The following is a 22,855-nucleotide window of genomic DNA, read 5'->3' on the forward strand; positions in this document are numbered from 1 at the left end:
ATGGAAGAGGCTGCTCTCACCAGACCTCCGACCTCACTGGAGCGGATGTTGGTCTCTAAACAGGCATGTCCTCTCTCTTCCAGGCACACCAGCCAAGCATCCCCCTCTGTACTAAAAAGGAAAGCGAGCTAGACTTGGAGACTCCTAGATCATGCTTCCAAGAACGTTCGTGTCAGGCCTCGCTTTAGCAGCAAAGGAGAGGCTCTACGGCTCAGCACTCTCCCCCGCACTCAGGAGAACCCCAAACTGTTATGAGCAGCACTTCGATACAGTTGGCTGTAGGATGGGTCGGGACTCACTTGTCATCCAGATCACTGTACTCCAAGGTTGCCTACAGGACTTAACGGGTTGCTAAACCCACATCCAAGTTCATCCTTAATGCAGGCAAGGGCGTGGGAACAGCTACCTCCAGTTCCATGTGACCAGGGACTACCCACCAAGGTGGGACTTCCAGTCCCGTAATCAGGGGGTGAGCAGCGAAAGACCGGAGCAAGGAAGTTGTCGATCACTCCACAAAGACTCCATAAGAGAAGGTACTGCTTCTGCACATATCTCAGATTTTATCCTGCATCCAGATACCCTCCTGTGTCTGAGTCTGGAAAGGCCAGTGCCTGGGGAACATTTTATTCCGTACACCCAGGCCCAGTCATGGCAACCAGGCTTTCATTCCACCTTACGTGACCATAGTAAGCAGAGCCTGTGTCAGTCGGCACCCCATCTCAGCAGTCCAAAAGCATAAACCCTGAAAGAAAAATGTATTTGGCTGCTGCTTTGGAAGGCTGCTCTGAAGGAACCTCTTTTTGAAATGTTTTCCAGCTGTTATTTCCTTTCTGGATAAACTGAGCCTAATTCAATTTGGGGCACCTTTCTCTTTTCCAGATTTTTTTCCACAAGGCAAACTATCCACAGATGGCTCTTTACAGTCATATATGTCCCGCTGGTTTTGGCTGAGATGTTTACTGATGTGTAAATGACTGTCAGTACATGGGAGAAGTATTTCTTCCACACTACAAGGCATGATGGCAGGCGAGCAAGACCCTGGGTGTTCTCCACAGAGCACTGGGGGACAGAGGTCCCCAGCTGTCTCCAGGATGAGTCAGGCAGGTCCAGGACATTCCTGTGTTACTCTAAGGGAAATAGCCAAGAACGCTCGCCCAAGGGTTGCCGTGAGAAGACCAACAAAAGTTGACTTTGGAGACTGTTCCATCCTCATACATCACAAAAACTATAAAACAGAAAGTGACTCCATCGATACAACTTTCCTTCTGGTTTCAAACTTTTCCCACTCAGCTCCCATTCCCGGTGTGGTTGGCAGTGACGCTAGAAATGGAGGAGGATAAAAAGCCACAGGAAATAGACTGGAGAAGTGGGAATTCAAACATTATCACCTGGCCGGAAATGGATAAGAATCAGAAGTACTTGACCCCCCACAGGTGCTGGGGAAACCACCATCATGCAGAAGAGCTGGAGAGTCCAGCTTCAGGGGTCCAACCCAAGATGTGGGCTTCATCTCTGCCCTCCTAGCTGGGAACTGGCTCCAAAATCTTAGCAACTGCCCCAAGGCCATGGCCCCGGCTGGGGAGAGGGCCAAGAAAATGGGCCAAGTCCATGGTGTTTTCTGCCTTTCCATTTTCCTTCCAGATATTTTCTTTCTCCTTAGCTGGCTATCGACTTGATTCCTGCTACAATGCACTGGGGAAGTCTTACTTGGTAGTGTTTCTGGATGTGTCATTTTCCAAGGAAACTATAGTCGGCCCTCAATATCCTCAGGGGATATTTGCATAAAATCTAAGCCCATTCACCTGTATGCTTTAGATTAGTTACAATACCCAGCACAATGTAAATGCCACACAACTGTCACACTGTTTAGAGAATGGCAAAAGTCTGCACATGCACAGTACAATTTTCCCTAAATATTTTTTAATCCACAGGTGGCAGAATCCAAGGATACACAATCCATGGATAGAAGGCCAACTATTTTTTAAAAAGTGGTAGACTTGCATTTCTCTAATCATTAAAGATGTTGAACATTTTTTTCTTGTATTTGTCGCTCAATTGTATTTCTTCTGTGAAGTGTCTGTTCAGGTCCTTAGCCCATTTATTGTGGGGTTTTTTTTTTTTTTTTTGGTGTTAAATTTTTTGAGAAATGCAAATTAAAACCACTCTAAGATTTCCATCTCACCCCAGTCAGAATGGCAATTAAGAATACAAACAAAAAATGTTGGTGAGGATATGGGGAAAAAGATAAACACTGATACATTGCTGGTGGGAAGATAAATTGGTGCAAACATTATTATACCAGAAAGTGGTATGGAGATTCCTCAGAAGACTTGGAATGGAACCATCATTTGACCCAACTATCCCACTCCTCTGTTAATACCCGAAGGATTTAAAATCTGCATATTACAGTGATGCATCCACATCAATGTTTATAGCAGCTCAATTCACAATAGATAAACTATGGAACCAACCTAGGTGCCCTTCAATAGATGAATGGATGAAAAAATATATATGTGTGTGTGTGTATATATATGTGTGTGTGTGTGTGTATATATATATATATATATATATATATATACAACAAAATATTATTCAGCCTAAAGAATGAAAGTATGGCATTTGCTGGTAAATGAATGGAGTTGGAGAATATCATGCTAAGCAAAATAAGCCAATCTCCCCAAACCAAAAGCCAAATGTTTTCTCTGATATGTGGATGCTAATTTACAATGGGGGTGGCTAGGGAAGAAGAGTTACTTTAGATTAAGTAAAGGGAATTGAAGGGAGGGGAGTAGGAATGGGGATAGGATGAATGAATCAGACATTACACTATGTACTTATAACTATATGACCAGTGAGATTCTACATCATATATAACCAGAAGAATGAAAAATTATACTCCATTATATATGATGTATCAAAGTACATTCTGTCATGTATAACTAATTAAAACAAATTTTAAATAAGTGGTAGACACAGCTATGGAATAATTGATATACAGTAACCATATTTGAATTCCTGACTGTCAGTTTTAATTTTCTCTGCTCATGTCTGGAGTGTGAAGCAGAAACTCCTGCGGAAGAGATGAATGTGCTAATCAAAACTGATTCCCCAAACAGCAGCATCTGTATCACCTGGGAGCTTGTTAGAATGCAAATCTCAAGCTCCTTGAGTCAATCTTCGTTTTCATAAATTCTTCAGATGATTCATGTACACGATGGAGTTTGAGAAGTATTGATTTAGTCAAATGGTTTTCAGTATGGGCTGCCATCATCAAGTCATGAAATTAATTTAGTGGTGGTGACAAAGATTTAAAAAACAGCACAGAGGAAAACAAGAGAGGGCATCCTATATAAAAGGGTAAATACTATGAAATGTTCTTCATTTACATAGACATATGTGCTGACAGTTGGTTTATTGTGTAAACTATGTATTTTTCCAGTGGGTCACAGTTAAAAACATTTGAAAATGGCTGATCTTACAATGAGGCTTGGTTATTCCAAGGCAGTCTGTGCTTTATTACCCTTCAATCACGTTTACCCATCCAACCAATACCTGTAGCTAGGTAACTCAGCCCTGGTGCAGATACCTGAACCAAAACATGCTATGGTCCCTCATGGATAACAAAAGACTTTATAAGAAATGTTGATCCAATGACTATTCCATAAGAACTATGTGAGGCATGTTATCTAGAAAAAACTGAACAATTCCATGTTTCCTGTTGTTAACACGTTTATCTATTATAGTTTGAGTCTTGACCCCCAGTTCTTTTGGGGCCATATCTAATAATAACTATCAGCTTTGCTAGAGTTATGCTTTCATTTTCTTTTTCACTGGGGCAAGGGGAATGACCTTAGTAGTTTACTACGCATTTGTCAGTCATCTTGAGCAGAAGGTCAGAAGGTTCATCAACCCAGTGTAGATGAAAACACTGGAAGGTGATAGGCCATTTTTCTTCCTGTGACCTGCACCGCAGAGGTCTATTTGGTGATTCCAAAGTGGGGAGAGAATGTGGGGCTGTGTGTGCTATGTGTCTAATAGACTAAACCAACAGTGAGTTAATGTCTGTTCTGAAATACGCCTTTGTCTGATACAGATGTTTTAGCTCTGTGATGTTGGGGGTGATCTTACTTCTCAGGATACATACACATTGGGAACAACAAAGATACCCACCTTAGAGTTCTGTGAAGAGTAGATGTTAATCAATCACATTCACTTTAAAAATATTCACTCAACTCTTGTTGTATGCTGGGAAATGTGGCAGATGCCAGGAATTCAATAGAGAAAAACAAAGCACCTGCTCCTAAGACCTCTCTGGTCTGGTAAAGGAGCAAGTTCTCAGAGGGGCAGTCAGTCATCAAGTACGATGCTTCCAGTGTCTCTGGTTTCCTGATTCCATCCTTGTCCCCCTGGAAAACTCTCCTGGGTCCATTAGGAGATGTAAAGCCCTAACCCAGGGTCTTAAGGCCCACGTAGCCTCTGGCTCCATCTCCAAGGCACATTTTTCCCTTTCCTCAATCTGTTCTGGTCCCACTGCTACTCCTTGAGCACACCAACCAGGTCCATTTGGGGTCCTTCTAGCATACGTGAGTCATTTTCTCCCAGCAGAACACAGCCCACCTCTCCCTTTGTTCAGGTCTCTACTTGGTTGGTGAGGTTTCTCCCCACCCGAAGCAGTTACCCCTCACCTCCATCACTCTACCCCAATTTCCCCCACAGCATTTTTTTTTAAATACCAATGTATATTGTAATGGTTAATTTAAGGCATCAACCTGGCTAGGCCATAGTATTCACACATTTGGTCAAACATTCTAGGTATTTCTGTGAGTTTCTTAGATGAGATTGATGGGGGTTTTGTTTCTTTCCAGTGATGGGGATGGAACCACAGCCTCACACACATACTAGATGAGTACTCTGAGCTACAACCCTAAGACTTACATTTTATATCAAGTAGACTTTAAACAGAGCACCCTCCATAATGTGGGTGGGCCTAATTCAATCATTTGAAGGCCTTTGTAGACAGACTGACTTCCCTTGAGAAAGAGGAAATTGAGGGCTGGGGGTGTGGCTCCGTGGTGGTGTGTTTGCCTGCAATGCATGAGGTCTTGGGTTCCATCCTTCAGCAACAAGGAGAAGGAATTCTGCCAGTCAACTATCTGTGGACTTGAACTATGGCATCAATTCTTCCCTGGGTCTTTCGCCTGCTCTCTTACCCTTCAGATTTTAGATTTTCCAGCCTCTACCCATGAGCCAGTTTCTTAAAATAAAGCTCAGTCAGTGCTATTGTGTGTGTCCTTTGGCAAACCCTGATGTGTTTGTCACCAGTGCTCAGGCCTCCCTTTCGGAAGCCCTAAGGCACCCCAATGATCTCTCAGAGTTGTTCGGAAAATCCCACCCAGGAGAATCCAGATGACCTACACCACTCAGGAATGGGCCTCTGACACCCAGATTCAATGGAACCTGGGCTTTCAGACCTTGGTTTAGACTTAGATTACACCCAGACCCCAGGAGTTCAGATTCCAGCTTTTGAGCAATGTACCTCTCCATCTTCCTGTATTCACTGGTAAAAGAATGACCCCTTTCACAGAACTGAATTTCAGGACAAATCACAGTAGAGCCACATAAGAAAAATAACTTTGTTTTATTAAGTATATACAATCATACAAAATACTTCATAGTATCACATCCATAATTGTTTGAATATTCACTTGACTGTTACATGGCCTGATATAAATAATGAACAGAGCTACTTAAGTATATATGACTGGTCACTGGGAAATAAAAACGAACTCACAACACACATGGGATTCCTTGGGGTACTTGCTTTGGTAATCTAACAAAAAAGAAGGCCAAGGTCCCTGAGGGATGTGTAGTAAATGGGTACTTTCCTATGATTTCTCTAAAGTGGAAACATTTGCAGAAGGATCATCTAAAGCCCATGATTTTATGCTTTAACAATCATGGTTACTTTTCCAAATGGGAAACTATTTTTTGATTTGTTGTGAAACATACATGCTGACTACGCCAGGAAAAATTTCATCAATTTCCCTGAATTTATGATGAATAACTTCAGACATCTTTATTCTACTAATTGTTTGGCCTAGACTTCAACAAATAACTTTCCTTTTCAGGAAGGCTGCCTGGAAGAGAAGCATGTAGAATGAGGCTGCTGAGCCTGTCTTTGTGGGCAGCTTGAATGGGCAGAGGGAGAGGAGGGACGCCCCAGATGCGATGGAGAGCGGTGCCTGGCTGTGGTCCAGCTGCTCCCTGCATGCCTGGCAGTGGTGACCCCAGGGCCAAGGTGGTTATGAAAGGGAAGCTGAGCAACCATGGTGCTCTGCATGTGTACCTGGTCGGGTTAGACTTGTCCCTCCCCATCCCATGCCCATCAACATCCATTTACCTGTCAGGCTATGGACACACCCAAATTCATACAGTAGACCTGACTCTAGTTGGTTAACTCTGTGGCAGGTGTCGAGGTCAACACAGGAGGTGAGAAAAGACAGCAACATCTTTGTGCCCCACTCCTTTTTGGCATAAGAAAACTTATTTCTCCCTCTGGAACTGGGAAGGGAGGGGATTTTCCTTAACTAAAAGGCAAGCCCTTATACTGTTTCAACAGATATTTAAAATTCCCATTGCTTTCCAAAAGCAGGGAACACATGAAATAGCTCCACTTTAAATCCTTAATTATGATGGAAAAAAAAAAAATCGACAGCAACACTCGTATTAAAGGGTCAAGGAGGTGTATGAAGATCTCCTCTTCCCATGGAACATGAAGTAATTTAATAAAACTGAAGCAAATTCTTATCTCCCCCCACCCCAAAATAGCCTTTCTATTTGACTTTGAAGTCTTAGTGAAACTTTTTAAAATCCGTAACTAAAAGACATTAGAAACAACAATGCCTTATGATGTCTTATCTTTAAGAAACAATTTGGGTACAGCATACATATTTAGTTTTATAACGTCCAAGTTTTGAAACCGAGGATTATTGATTTTCTAAGTTGACCTGGTCTAGCCCATCAAGATTATAGAAAACAGGCTATTGTGTTTTGCTGGAGATCATCCTGAATAGTTTCACAAATCCCAGACCTTAAGATTTTCAGCTCATTCTCTTAATATATTACCCTCATTCCTGGCTAAATACTCTGTTGCATTTTATTAGCATTTGACAATAAAGATTACATTTCTAAACACATTTTGCTGTCAAAAAAGCAGCAAAGTTAATAAAATGCTGGGGCTTAAACTCGGGGCATTCTAGGTAAGCACTCTATTACTGAGCTACATCCCTAGTCCCCAAATCCTTTTTTTTTTTTTTTAAAGTAAAGATGGACCTGTGCATAGTTTTCACTGGACAGTTCTTAGATCCTTAAACTACACCCTTTAAACGTGGTTGCACAAACAAACTTTAAACATATCCCAGGTAGGACTCAACAGCAGGCAGTTCCTCTCTTTGAAGCCAGAATTAAGGACAGGTAGTTAGTGTAGAAATAGGGGATCAGGTCAAATCGAGGAAATGAAGCCATGAAGCCATCTGCCTCTGGAAGTTGGAGACTGCCCCTGGAAGAATGGAATGTCAAGGATCTCCAGAGCCCACTGATTACCAAATTTACCTGCCTTTATCAAGGACTGCAAGCAAGGAGCTGCTAATTAATGCCCCCTGGGCCCTTACCTGCCTGAATCACCTTGGCTCTCCCCCTGCCCATGGCTTCTCACTTAATGCAAAACCAGGCCTAGTCACTAGGCAGGAAGGAGAGATAAGGGGGGAGAGAACTAGAGAGCAAAAGAGACTTTAACCTATAAAAGATTTAGGGTGCGCTCACTTCTTGGGACTTTAGAACATCAGCCATGGCCCCCTTCTTCCTGCCGGGAGAAGACTGTATTATTACCTTTAAATAAAACCTGCTTAATATGCTTGCCTTGGTGTGCTTCTCTAGCGTTCAATCTTCAACATTAGAAGGAGCAGAACTCGTCACTGGTAAACGGCGGTATCATCTTCATGCATTTGCCTTCACCTTTAAAATGCTAGTGGACAGTCACAGGATTTGGCAAACAGTGGAACCGAGCGTTTGAAAAGAGTCAGCCACTTGTGGTGATCCTAATTCCTAACACGGTGGCGAGGAGGGAAGGAAGACTGGCGCTACCTGAGATCTGCAGGCAGAGCCCCTTCCTGCCATTCTCCAGGAAGATGACTGAAAAACGGCACAAGCCACGAGCAGCCGGGGACTTTGACTTTCTCCCAACAAGATGTCCCGACCACAGAGGTAAAAGTCGTAGGCTACGAGAGGGACAAAAGCTCAATACAAACTGCTCAGAAGCAAATGCAAGGGGACACTTAGGACAGCAAGTGGGAGAGGCCGATGTGGACAAACTTGCCAGTCTGATCATGTGAAGCTCCATAGAAGGGCAAAGTTCTCCTGAATAGGTAGCTAAGGAGCCATTCCGTGTGTCCCACGAGAGAGCCCATCTCCGGAAACCTGTAAGCTGCCCACTGACACCGAAAGGCCCCTGTGCTGTCAGGATGGAGCAGGGCCTCCTGCCACCAGAGAAAGCCCAAGAAAAGTCCATCTACCTTCTGCATTAGCTTCAGTGGGGTCCCTGTCCCTTTGCCAACAACCTACCCCAGTGATGACCTTCCAGCCTTGAGCCCCATTGTACATTGATTCAGCCTGGATCACAATCTGATGGCACCTGAGGGTATCTGGTCACCTCATTTCATAAATAAGCTGTGGTTTATGGAGCTGGATCACTCTTTTGACAAAGAGCTTAAAATGTTCTAGCGATCCAGGAGCTCACTGTTCCATTGTGAATCAGGGCATTTCATTCTGTTTTTGGAAAAGAGGATTTATTCCTATGGTTAAATAACTTTCTGCTGGTAGGATATTTATAGATGAGCATGGCATGTGCTTATTCATATTTAAATTTTAAAATGTGGCAATCTATGAGTAATTCTTCTCTATCTTCTCTAATCTCCACTCCTTAATCTCTTTCTATAATCAAATTTGGGAAATGAAGTTGGATAACAGGATAGAATAAAATCTATTAGAAAGATGAGGAAAAAGAAATATCCACTAAGGTAAATCTACATGACTGTCCTCCCCACCGCTTTTGAATGAAGAGTCCTAATTTTGATACTAGAGGAAGAATGGTCTAATGTATTTTGAACACAATTTTTTTTTTTTAAAGTAGTCTCACATTCTCTTAAAGCTCACCCTGCCATTTTCCCCTTTTACTATTCTGCCCAATTTTAGGGTGCTTTTCCCAGCTAGGAAAGTAGTTAACTTGGAAACCCAAATGTTCCTGAAATTTCAAAGAAAAGTACCAATGTAGACCACCATGTTGACTCTGATTGAATAGCATGTAAATCCATCACTTCTTCCCTCCTGTCTCTAGCAGCTCCAGTGGGGCACTCTGACAATAGTGTTTGGAAGAGTAGAGAAAAGGCAGCACAAGAGTAAAGAAGTTGATAATACCCTCCCAAGATCTCCAGTGGTTTTTTTCTTCATTGCTGTCTTCCGTCGGGGCGATGATGTGGGATGTGCTATGGATGAAAGTCTCTGGGGGCGTCCAGGTCTCCTGCCTCATCAGTTCTCTTTGGATAGTCATCTCCAGAGCCAAAGTCCATGCTCTCTGGGTAGCTGGAAAATTCCTGAGGTAAAGGGAACTCCTCTGCTGAAGAGTGAGTCCGGTGCCCGAACACCTTTTCCTGCAGCTCAGTGATGTCATTGCGGATGTCAGCCAACATAAGCAGCAGGAAGTCAAAAGACCCTGGGGGTCCCTGTGCAGGTGGGAGGAATCACAGCTGCAATTTACGATAGACATGAGTGGTGACCCCTGTGGCTCCCTGATCTGCTAGGCCTGTCGCTTGCTGGCAACTACCTTCTGGGTAACGCTGGGCCCCCAGTGGAGTGGGTGTAAAGCCTTCAAGGGTAGCCTGGGATCCTGGGGATCATCTTCTGATCCCCATCTCACCAATGAGTGCGGGTGACATATTCATCTCTCCTCCCTCTTAAGTCCAGCCGATACCCAATCTGGTAGATGAAAGAACGTAAGAATAACCTTCTTAGGTGATTTTCCAAAGAAATTCGGGAAACACATGAAGGTACGAGAGTGAGTAGCAGTTAAGAGGTTGGGATTCTGTTGGGCTTGAATTCCAGCTCTGCCCCTTGCGAGCTGTGGGGTCATGGGCAAATTACTTGATTTCTCTGGGTTTCTGTGTTCCCCAGCTGTAAAATAATTGTCCTAATTTCACAGGTTTTCAGGGGGTTCAAAGGTACAGATTTAAATGACTTAATGAAGGGTTTAGTGCATAATAAAAGTTCAAAAAATTTTACCTATCATTCATTAAACATGAAATCATTAAGATTTTTATAAGATGACTGACTCCAAACTAAATGAAGTTGAGCCTATAAACATACCAATTCCTCATTGACTAGGAAAGGCCAAAACAAAGCTTCCCAATTTTTCTATTTGTTAAATATCTTTTATCATTATAGAACATTATACCTTAATTTCCATGTAGTGCTATGAATGAGGCAAGATAAAAAAGCGTACAAACATGCATATTCTGGGCCTATCATAAACTTAAAGGTAAGCTTGTTATTTATGCACCCCCACCCCTGCCCCATGGCAGTTGTGACTGCAGATGGCAGCTCAGCAGCAGACCGTACACTGCAAAGCACTTGGACTTCAGTATCACCCAACCCTCAAAATAACCATTTGGCATGTGGCAGACCGAACCCCACTACCGGCACCACACAGGTGAGGAAGGGGATACCTGAGATGTTACGTGATGTGCTTGTGGTCAGAATGCTAACAGGTGGAAGAGCCAAGAAGGCGCTAGACCTCCTACCTCTGTGGCCACCGGGCTTGGTCTTTCTTCAGAAATGACACGGACTTCTTCAGAAGCAGTGAGCCTGCTCACATTTCCTCTACTTTTGGTTATTACTAATCTTCGCGTTTCCCAGACACTACACAAGTAATGTGGCTAATTTCTTCTCATGTCTCAAGTATAGCCTCGTCTTTGCAGGTTTTGGAGGGGGCTGTCATTTGATCTGCTAGAATGTAGCACTGGCTTTATCCTCAAGTGTTCTAAGTTAGGACAGCCCATGGATTTTTATCCGAGTCCTTTCAAATATTTTATAACATACTTGAACACAGACTCATGGCATCATGGGCTTAAGACACGATATTCCACATGAAGATTAGCCACAATAAAAGAAAAAGTAATGACAGAAAGAAAATTTAAAAAAGAAACCATGTGCTAAAGGCTTCCTGGTCTAACCAGAGGCCTGCTCAGGCAGACCTAGTGACAGCTGAGGTAGGCCTTTGCTATTAAGACATACATATAGACGTTTAAGAAAGAGCCACATCCTTGAGAACATTCCCACTGGGGAAGCAGGACAAACAGGAAGTGCCACTTACTGGAGATCCCCTGGGCCCAGGTGCTCCTCTCTCCCCCTAAAAGCAGAAAGGCCAGAGTTAGCATTCTGGACCACATGAATGCCACCACCTCACTATTTAGACATCCATCATCCATAATTATCTTCCTGCATGAAACAAATGTTTTCTACTGGAAACTTTCAAATGGAGGCTTCAAGCCAGACTTGGGATCACTTATTTGAACAGAACTTCTTGGGTCAAGCATCACTCATGCTGATTCCCCCCAAAGTCATATATTTTCAAATCAGATCTGTCAAAAGGAATGACGTATTTCAAAGCAGTGCATGGAGTACAAACTCCAGTAATGCACACCACTTCTTTATGAAATGACTCAAAAGTGAAGCCACCCACCTACACAGAATGGAACTCCTGTTATTGACCTAAACATCTAAAGAAATGGGAACCCACAAAAAAATCCTAAAAAATCATGGTTAATGAGAAAAACACATGTAATGATCACAAATGAGGCTTGTTTGAAATATACAAGGGGCATTTTTCCTAGAAGTGGTGTTGCTGGTTGTTCTTGCTTTTAGGGTCAGTTCTACATGTTAAGAAAACTGCTTCTGAGATTTAGTTCTCACCTTTGGGGGAAAAGTACCGATTGAGTATCCCTTATCTGAAATGCTTGGGATCACAAGAATTTCCCGTTATGGAATTTTTCAGATTTTGGAATATTTGCAGACTTTACTGGTTGAACATTCCTAATCTGAAAATCTAATACCCAAGTTCAGAATTTCTGCAGCATTTTGTCAGTGCTCAAGAAGTTTCAGATTTTGGAGCATTTTGGAATTGAGGTTTGGAATGCTCAACCTGTATACCTGTGGGTCAACTTTGCCATCTGCTCCGTGAGGAGGTAAACAGAGCCTGCTGAGCTTTACTGATACCTGTGCAGTAGGCGGAGCAGAGCGCTCCAGCTTGTAAGGACCACTCAGAGGACTTACCTTAGAGCCGTCTCTTCCTGGTGCACCTGGAGGACCCTACGAGACACAGCATATGGTTTAACAGGAGGAAAGAGTATGGGGCAAAAATGTACCCTCTCCCCAACACCAAGTGAATCGCTGATAAGATACTGACCACAGGACCCCTCCGGCCTTGCTTAATGTGGGACAAATCAGGAGACGGTCCCATAGGTCCCATTGAGCCCCGTGGGCCGGGCTGCCCAGGAGGGCCTGGCACACCAGGAAAGCCTGGGCTCCCCTTTGGTCCTGGTGAACCTGTAATCAAAGAACACCTCATTAGCACTCAGCCTTGGAGGACTAGGGGCTCTGGCTGAAGAGTGTGTTCAGGAGCCCTGACTTCAGCCATTTCTCTTTGCCTTCTCACACGCCCACTAAGGTGCCCCATGGGAATTTTAAACTTAACATGATTGAAAGTGACCTCCCTATCTTCCCCTTTTTATGGGCCACCAGTCACCCATCCACTTATACCAGAAACCCCAGAGTTTTCCTAGAATAGCTCTCTGTTTCCACACCCTCCTTACCCAATCAGTGACCTGCTCCTACCCAGTTTACCTCTTTAACAGTCTGTGCTCCATCACACAGGGTAATGGCCACCAACACTGGACAGTAGTTGCAGGTACAGGTCTTGCCATCAGAGAGTCCTATACCGAATCCTCAAGTTGCCTGAACTCTTTGAAACTTACTTTCTCATCTCTAAAGAAATCCTCTTCATAGAAATCTTATTTACTAATGAGATTTTAGGTACACACACTCTACTATGCATAGTGTCTCATGCGTAGTAAGCACTACAACTCATCTGTTAGGCCTTTGCCTTTTTGTATTTGCCTCAACTTTGTCTTCACAGCTAAGCTCCCTCTACTTTCCACCAGTCTTGTTCACTTTTCATCCATTCTTTATGGATTTTATAAGGATTTTATTCCTAAAATAAGTCCTACTGTGTGACTTCCCCACTTTCAACACTTTGAGCAAAAGCCTCAAGACACTGAGGTGGGACAGCCAACCCTGGACAGACACCCACTGCTCCTGAGGGAGGGGCAGAAAGAGCTTTCCTGTGCAAGGTCTGCTCCCACCAGAGGCACACTGGGGATGAGTGTGGCGAAGATCATCTCAGCTCCAGGCTCAGCGGCACAGGCCAAGCTCAAGATTGCAGGTGAAACCAGAGAACTGAAGATGTGCTCTCTTCCTACAACTCTAGCATGGAATGTAGTAAGCCCGAGAGGTCTCCCACTGGAGGGTGTTGAGAAGGGTACAAACACTGAGAGAAACCCAGCGGCATCCTCAGCTCCCACTAAGCACAAGGGAACACTATCCCACCCTGGGAGGAACTGAACAACTTGAAGGAGGAAAAACACTGAGGATAACTAGAATGACAACAAAACGAACCCCAGCTCGATTACTCGTTAGATCGACTCAACTCCCCACCAGCAACCTGACAAGAGGGTGTCAGGCAGAAGAGGTAATTACTAGGTAGCAGTCTCTACTCTTCCCTTACAAACTATGTTCAGCATCCCATCAGTAATGTTAAGGTACATTTAAAAAAAGCAAAAGCAAAACAAGGCATTGCCAATCGACAAAACAATCAGCAGAACCAGACTCAGAGGTGACCTAGATGTGGGATCATCAGGGACTTTAAAATAACAATGATTATCTGTCAAAGAGGACAGTGGAAAAGACAGAAGTGAGAGGGAAAAATGGTCAAATGGAAATAACACAATATTCAAGATGAGAATTTTTTTGGATGGACTTAGTAGGCTAGTCACAGCTGAGAAAAGAACCAGGAAACTTAGTTACATCAACAGAAGTTATCCAAAATGAAACAGAGGAAGTAAAAAGCAAACGTGTCCTTGATGTCTGAGAAGGAAAATGTACACTGACTCCCTTTCGTGTAAAGTTCAAACTCACTGTAGCATGGACCTCCAAAAACACCTTAATGCTCTCTCACTGTAAGAGAATTTAACTGCTTGCCTCACTGCACACTGTTATACTTTAGTGCAATGTGTGCATATATCATGTATGTATATAATGTATATGTGCACACAGTTTTTCTATATGCTATTACTTCTGAACACTTCTAATATTTTTAAATTTCGAGATTTCATATAAAAACATGGATTTCTTTAGTTTGAAACAGGAAGAATCAAAACCTGGACCATATTCAGCTTTTGGCACAACTGACTATCACTTCTAAGGGGCTACTCTCACTGTCTAGTTCAGATCTCTTCACTACCCAGGCTCTCTTCAGATCTGGCCCTCTTCATCTATGCTACCTGCCTAGATCCTGTGACAGTGTACAGTGACAGCATGGAATAATTTCCAGGCTCTGGAAAATAAAACAAAGACTTCAGAGTGTTCATATTTGGGGGAAGTTTTATCTAGTTCACAAAAAAATTAAGGCAAAGGGAAGGCAGTCAACTTTCCATCCAAACACATCTCATGTCCCAGCTCTCAAGGCTGGCTCCAGGTACACCCTGAGTGTTTATTTGGGAAGGGGGCCATATCACTCCTCTATTTTACCTTCAATAGCAAGACAGGCTACAGGTAATATTTTACCTGAATTTATACAATCAGTCAATTTCAAGATCACTGTATGTCAAGTACCTTTAAGATGTGAGGTCTAGATATGCAAATGGGAGCACCTTATATAACAGTGGGGGCCAGAGAGCAGCAGTCAACCCCTTATCACCAAAGCCAAAGGATTCCAACCCAGCGTGCTGCCCTGTGTTGGTGCTCCAGGAAAGACTGGCCCTTCCTTTAAATCACATTAGCTTCCTAGCTGTCCTAATACATCCAATAAAGAGCATCACAAACACTGGAAGTAAAATTGAGAAATTTTTCATGGTAAAAGCTCCATGCAGTTCTTCTGGTCTATTGCAAAAGCTCACTCATCCTCCATCACTCTGCTCCATCAAGGACCCTGGACAGCTCAAAACCAGATGGCAGAATCAGAGAGTAAAGCTAGTAAGTCATTTATTAAGAAAACTGCCAGCCAATCTCTGTCCTGCTCACAATGCTATGTAGACTGACATGGGAATGAACTTCCTCCCGGGAAGCCAGGCAAGAGCCTGGAACTCTGCCATGACCTGGAGAACCTCAGGCAAAGGGAATGAACAAGAGGACAAACTTAAGTCCTGCTCTGCACAGATGGAGGCCTGAGATGGAGACTGTGTGACAGAAACCAGAAGATTAAGACCTAAGTAGAGAGAAAACACACAAATCCTTTGGGATTAACTGAGCAGGTTCTTGCTGACTTTCCAACCTAAAACTTCCCAATGTCCCTTCTGCTTGGTCAATTTCTACCCATCTTCTATGCACACTCAAATCCCTCAAGCTCCAGATCACTCTGGGCTACGGTGGTCTCTCCTTACTTTGAGCTACCATGGCAGGAAGCACCCATGTTCCTACTTCATTGCATGTGGATACTCCTCTTACTCATCTTGTACGCACTGTGTATCTCTTGTCCTCCTAATTAGAATATCAGGAGATCATTCCTAACACCAAGCACCCTATTAAGCAATGATGACCAGGCATAGGACAGTTAATTGTTTAAATAATTTCCTAACACAAAATTTCCTTTACTGGTGAGAAAGAAAATCTCTTGATCTGTCTCTGGATGGCCTCATAAAATAGAAAACACTAAAACTTTCATTGTGTATTTCCTGATGCAATGATAGGACATTTTGAATTTCCTTCAAATAAGGGAAAATCTCCAAAACTGTACGCCGAGTGAAAGAAACCAGACAAGAACACAAGTTCAAAGATTCCCCTGACATGCAGTCCCAGAACAGGCCAAACCGCATTGGAGGAAAGCAGGTCAGTGGGATACCCTGAACTGGGGAGTATACCGACTGCAATTGGTCTTGAGGGAACTTTCTGGAATGACAGAATTGTCCTATATCTTGATATGGATTAGAGCCCAGGTATAAGGGTATAACCAAGTTTTTCAAAACTCACCTAGTTATAACTTGAGTGCATTTTACTGAATATATCTTAAAGTCCACTTAAATGGAGAAATACACAGATGGGTATAACAGTAGACTTAAATAACGTGGGAAGGTGAAGAGACTTAGGGGACGGGGGAAATGAGGCTGGCCACAAGAGGGCAGAACCCAATGATTATACCATTCTATCTTTGTATGTTAGAAATTTTTTTTCCTCAGTAAAGTTCAAAATTAGTCTTCATTTGCTCCTAAAATGATCTTTAGGAATCTTTACCAATCTCAGGACAATCGCCTTTTCCTCCCAAATGACCATAGTTCTGAGGGCTTCTCAGGCTGACGAGCCGTCTCCCAAGGCCCTCTGTTCACACAGGCCTGTGTCAGCTCCCTGGACACCTGCTCCGCTTCCCTGTGATGCATGAGCTAAACTGAGCTCCCAGGAGGCCTCTGCTGGCTACTCTACTGCCTCCTGGGCCCTTCTCCACACTCACCAGGAGGGCCCTGGCCCCCAGGCAGGCCAGGAGGTCCTGGAAGGTAGGCGTTGGAGGCCAGCACCTTGTCACCAGTGATATACTTGCCCAGCTCAGCGGCACTGTTTGGGAGCAGTGCAATCTGCAGAGAGGAGAGGAAACCAGGTCAGAAAGCAGCAGCCCCACAGAGATCCTCAGATCTTGGGTTGTGTGCAGAGGCTGCGAACCCTCACCAGGATTTCTTTTTTAAACCATGACTAGTTTGAGCTCAAAGGGACTGAGAGTTCCTCCTCCTCAGCCTAGGGGTCTTCCAATATGAACAGATTGCATGGGCTCCCTTGGCAGGTCAGTGATCAACCTAGAGAGACACCTGATTGCTTAGATGTGATTAGCACTCATTATCAACAGCCCCCCTCCAATGACCAGAACCTGTGTGGTTCATACTTCCAATTTATTAATTGACTTTTACTTTTATTAATTGATCATCCACTATGTGCCAGGCTCCATACTTGGTTCACTGGCTCTGGTGGTCTGTGTGCCTAAAGAATACTCAGCACTGGGAGCCAGGAACCAGAATATGCCTGACGGTTCACCCACACACTCAGGGCCAAACTTCAGCACAAATGGGCAATGGTGACTACCATGGTTTAAAATGTATCCACAATTGCTGTGGCTTTCCTTCAAAGGTGGAGGCTAACCTCCCACCCTGTGTGGACTGGACTTGGTAACTTGCATCTACCGAAGAGTGACAGAAGCACAGCATGTAGATTCCTGGCCTAGGACCAAAGGACACTAGGCATCCACCTTGCTGCTGACTGTGATGACTCATTCTGGGAAAGGCCAGAGGGCTGCATGAATGACCTCTGTGCTCCTTGAGGTCAGGTCAACTGTGGATCCATGAAAACTTTGCTGAAAACAAAGGCTACAGAAACTCAATTTCTTCCCTGGCAAAGTGGAACAGGAGACAGAGCTGATGAAGTCAGGAAGTGCATGTTGGGAGCACAGGACCTGAAACACAGCAAGTGCTTCATCAATGGCGGTTCTAGTCTCATCCTGCAAGCAGCTAGCCCACAGAGGCGAGGCCCAGTGGAGAAGCACATCTCCGTATCCCAGAGTTCTGTAGAAACTGAGCGTCTCTGCCATTTCCCAAAGCACCTTGCACCTGTCCTCCTAGAAAAGGTCCTGCCTGGGACCCTCTATTCAGAGGAAAATGCAGGTTCATGAAAGCATACAACGGATCCCATCTTTAACCTCTGACATGTTCTGAAGCTCCAAACCCATCTTTGGGTGAGGTTTCGAGAGGTGCCTACACCCAGTGCAAGCTGGTGGTGGCCGACTGCCCCGGGAAAACGTGTCCAGTGGGGATCAACGCCAGCAAAGAGCATTCTATTACAAGTTGTGCCAGGTTCTTCTGGAACGTATGCCAACTCTGCAGTATAACTTTGGGAAGAAAGAACACACTTGAATGCTGATCTGAACCCCGAGGCTTTCCAGCACTTGTCACTTTTCCCTTCCTCGGAGGTTTCCTCCTCCTTCCGACGCTGCACTCAAGTTCAGATGCAGCCCAGGAAGCTCTCACCCGACTTCAGAATGTCCTCAGTCTCTGCAGTGTCTGAGCACGGAGGTCTGGCCTTCAGTGCAAGCTGCGCTCCCTTTATAAAGCCCAGTTCTGAGCAACTTGTGGGGCCATGGTCTCCTTCTCCCTCTGGGCAGCTGCTGAGTTTGGGGTCATCATGAAACAGCCTTAGAGCCGATGATTCTTCTTAGTCATGGAGACAGATATTCTTGCCCATGGAAGAAATGATATCATGCAAAGCGGGTATCATTAGGTGACGTGGTTTGCACTTTGGCATCAACCTTTACACATCTCATGGAAAATTAATTCCTCCAGCTCCTTTGTAGGGTGACTGCCCTAGTCTCACACCCTGTTATCCCCTTAACAAAGCACCTGAGATTTTGCTTACGAGGTAAGGCCATGGGAAAGCTCAAGAGGGTCTTGGTGACATCCCTACTGCTGGCAAGGAGGAGGAACTGAGCCATGAGGCAGACAGGGTAGTTCCTCCCCCATCTTCCCCACACCCCCACAGAGCAGGTGCCAGGCTCTCCTGGAGTCAATGGGGTCTGTGCCTACTCCAGCCTCCCTAGGTGTCCTATTTAAGTCAGGGATGGTCCCTAATTGAGTGCTTCAAGTGGGTTGAAGTTAGCTCAAGATGCAAGGGTGCTCTGGGGGCAAGGAGCTGCAAGAATCTTCAAAACTGTCTTCCACGGGCTCATCAATATCCTTAGGACTCCTGAGCATACACTCCTAGAGAGGTAGGAGCCCTGTCCTTGGCCGAGGACAACTGTGTAGGACTGCCAGCCAAGAGATTCTGGACTACCCACCGCCTTCCAGACGCAAGGTCTTTTTCCACACTTGGAGAAGACCAAGTGTTCCTTTGAAAGATTAAGAAAGGGCTCCCACTCATTCAATTCCCCTGTGATCGTTGCTCGGAATCCAGTGACTAAGAATCAATCCTGTACAACCTGATTGTACAAGATTGTACGTTAGCTTCACACAATGTCAGATCAGGGCCCATGGTTCAGAGTCCTCACTAGGACATGGTTGTGATCTGGGGTTTATTAAAAAGATTGCTGGTGTCACAATATCTCAGCAATAGTTGGCTTCAACCTGCAAGTGGGTGTCTGTGGTTCTGGAGTGAACCAGTGATCGAGGATTCTAAGTCAATCTCCTCCAGCTGTAGGATGGAGGGCCAACACTGGCCCTGAGGCAGGTTCAATTTTATTATCTGCTTCCAAATGAGAAACCGAAATGCAGATTCTAGCAGTGGACCCTGGCACTAGGCAGACTCACGTTGAAATCTCAGCCCTGCCACTTTATCCACAGGACTTGGGATAAGCCGCGAAACTTGGATTTCCTCACCTTCAAAAAGGGAATCATCATATCCACCTACAAGGGTGCTCCCAAGGGTTAAGCTGGTGATGCCTTTAATGCGTCTGGGCTAGTGTCCAGCCACAGTCGTTAACAAAATGGAAATGCCATGCCTGGCTGTGCTCCCGGCTATTCCTAAGTAGCTGTGTGACTTCAGATAACTTTTCTTACCCTTCTAGGTTTAAAAAAAAAAAAAAAAAAAAAAAAACCCAAACAAACAAACAAAAAAACCCCAGAGCTTTGAACCAGACAATCACATCTTCCTACTAAAAATTTTGTAACCTGGGTTGGGGATGAGACTTGGGATTTGCTCTGTGGTACCCCACCCAGCAGGCTGGCTTTGCTGCTTTGTGACGGTGACTGACAAGGTGAGCCAGGAAAGGCTGACCAATCACATTCCTGTTCCCTTCAGTTCCTCTGTGCATCAGCAGGACCCGTGGGAAGCACAGGCTTTGGTGTCTCAGAGGCGACTATCTGCATAAACCGGGCAGAGGACAGGCTTGCAGGATGCAGGGTGTTCAGGAAGAAGGCCGTAGCAGCGCAAGCAGAGTCTCCGTTTCCTCTGGATTCCAACCGGTAGAATTATGAGTATAATTATCTCATATTAGCTTCATAATAGAGCATCTACCTCCTGGAGTTATTGTGTGACTTGGTGAGATGCTGCCTGTGAAGCTCTTTGTAAGGAACGCCAACGTTAATGATTTGGTAAACATCTACAGAGCTCTGTCTAGGTGGGAGGCACTAAGTCTTTTGTAAATATTAACTCATTTGATCACAAAAACCCCAAGTAGCAGGTCTTACCGTTATCCCCTTTTTATAGCACTCAGGCACAGAGGGGTTAAGTAGCTGACCCAGGGTCTCACAGTTAGCAAATGGTGGGGCAGGAAAAAGAGCCCATCGCCTCCCAGAATCTGTGCTCCTATCCACACACCAAGCGGTCTCTTAGTTACTGTGATATTTGGCCAAGAAATGTAGTCATGTTAATATTGGAATTGGTCTTCCCGACACTGCTAAGCTCTATGTACAGAACAAGCAGATGGAGGTAGCAAGGAAGCTGCAAATGCACCTGACATCAAAGGCAGCACCAGAGTGAGCAACAGAGCGGCATGTTCACATTTGCTGGCTTTTGAAACCTTGTGAATTTTGACTTCAAGCCTGACCATCTAGCCCACTGCCTTTGGCCATTATGGGTTGACTTACACTATGGGCCCATTTGCCCCATGGGACAGTATGCTTATTTAAGGCAGGACTTAATTCCGTACTGCATTATATTTCTCATTTCTCAGACCACTGTGGGGCACAGTAGGTGCTCAATTAACACTTCCAGAATCCTCATTCACTCTTCCCTTCACAGTTTACCAGGTTTAAGAGTAAAGAGATTCCCTGCTCCCCAGTGGCCACCAGGGACCTTCAGTGTCCAGTCAATCCAGGATCCTCTGTGTCCAGGCTGGTCTATCCTCCTCAGGTCTCCCTCCCTGGGACTCTGCAGCCATCCCACCTCAAATCAAACTGTCCCTGCAGCTGGGATACAGATAGCTTAAAAAATAAGCAAAACAAAAACCCCAGGTTTGTCGGCTCTCATTCTTCAGTGCTTGAACAGAACCAAAACCAATGCAAAAGTTAAATGACAGATATTTTATCTATCCCCAAAACCCCTTTCTCACCAAATTACCTGTTTTCTTCCCATGCCACAGAAAAAAAATTGAAGGGGTAGAGGCACTGGGGTCTGCATTCCACTAAAAAAAATTGGGGGGTGGGGAATAAAGCATAGAATATGGAAACCCCAAAAATGAAACACACATCTTAGTAAGTGATTAGAAAGCAAGCGCCCTTTCAATAAACTCTCAAGTCCACTTACCAGTCCTCTCCCACCCCAGTTACCAGTGGTCTCACTTTTATATTACTTCCTGTATTTTATAAAACAATCTACCAACCATGCCTACATGCTATGGCTTAGCGTTTGCTCATTTAGAAAATGACAGGCCTTTGGGCTGGGGTTGTGCTTGGTGGTAGAGTGCCTGCCTAGCATATGTGAGGCATGGGGTTTGATCCTCAGCACCACATAAACATAACGGTATTGTGCCCGTCTACAGCTAAAAACATTAAGAAGAAAATGGCAGGTCTTTTAAGTTCCTTGTGCTCTGCAGGTTGCCACCTCACCTGCCCTTCACAATCTAGCCTTGAGGACCCCAGGGCATTTGACCCCCAGGAGGATTCTACTGACCGCACTCTCATGGTGCAATTCAACAGGTGCAGGCCGCTGCACGCTGGACTTTTGGCCACTGTCCAGGACACCTGGTACCACTTCTCCGCCATTGTTTATTTGGGCAGTTGTCCTACTTTCTTTTGTGAACAGAACAGATGGCATTTGCAGCAGCCAGCTGATGTGAAAACCAGCTGATGACCCGAACACCAGCCCAGGAACAGAAGTGAGAAGACCTGGGTTTCAGGGCTGGCCTCCGGGCACTTCCTCACCTCGGAGAACACAGGCATCTTTCTTACAGGGTCACGGTAATAATGACATGAGATTCTGGATGTAAAACTACTCTATAAACTATATAATGTAACACATTCTAATAGGTACCTTTAAAAATGAATCGCTCCTCCTCGTGTTCCTTGAGGGTCTGCATAGCTCAGAACTGTCCCCACGCATGCGTAGGGAGACTTTGAGGGAGGAAGGTTCCTTGCCAGCCCAGCCCACCACATAGGTGAACTGCAGTATTAGACAGCCCAGTGGATTTCATACGGCAAGCAGCAGGATCTTTGGGGTTACAGGTATTGTGACACATGATTTCTTTTTATTAGCTCTCCTTCATTGACTGCAACACACCATAAAGAAATGAAGGGAAAGCCAGATGCTGCTCCTCAATTTCCGAATAACTGGTGATATTTAGCTGCACTGTTCCAATGGGATGAACCGCCCTATGGCTCATGGATTATTTCCAGGGAAGGAAAGTGAGGGTGGCTCTGTGCCTTGCAAGGTGAGCCTCAGACACTGATCAACCGCCTCCATCCTCCAGCCTATGAGATGCGACCTACCTCTTCCCTGCACCCTCTTTTAAGTCCCCTCGGTGAATACCAGCGTCAATGCAAACACCCCTGGGAACCTCTGTGGTACTTAG

The 22,855-nt window shown here is 44.7% G+C and overlaps 1 protein-coding gene across 1 annotated transcript in view; it reads right to left on the reverse strand.

Annotated features, from left to right (window-relative positions):
- Positions 1-7,869: 7,869 nt before the first annotated feature.
- Positions 7,870-22,855, reverse strand: part of Ccbe1 (collagen and calcium binding EGF domains 1) — a 208,793-nt gene continuing 193,807 nt past the window's right edge. The window contains exons 7-11 of the mRNA XM_047526750.1: positions 16,826-16,946; positions 12,515-12,654; positions 12,382-12,417; positions 11,423-11,458; positions 7,870-9,776 (exon numbers count right to left, since the gene is read on the reverse strand). Coding sequence (XP_047382706.1) covers positions 9,540-9,776; positions 11,423-11,458; positions 12,382-12,417; positions 12,515-12,654; positions 16,826-16,946 — 570 coding nt within the window. The 3' untranslated portion in view covers positions 7,870-9,539. The remainder of the gene's footprint in view (positions 9,777-11,422; positions 11,459-12,381; positions 12,418-12,514; positions 12,655-16,825; positions 16,947-22,855) is intronic.

This window comes from Sciurus carolinensis, chromosome 15, assembly GCF_902686445.1.
Source record: "Sciurus carolinensis chromosome 15, mSciCar1.2, whole genome shotgun sequence".
NCBI lineage: Eukaryota > Metazoa > Chordata > Mammalia > Rodentia > Sciuridae > Sciurus > Sciurus carolinensis.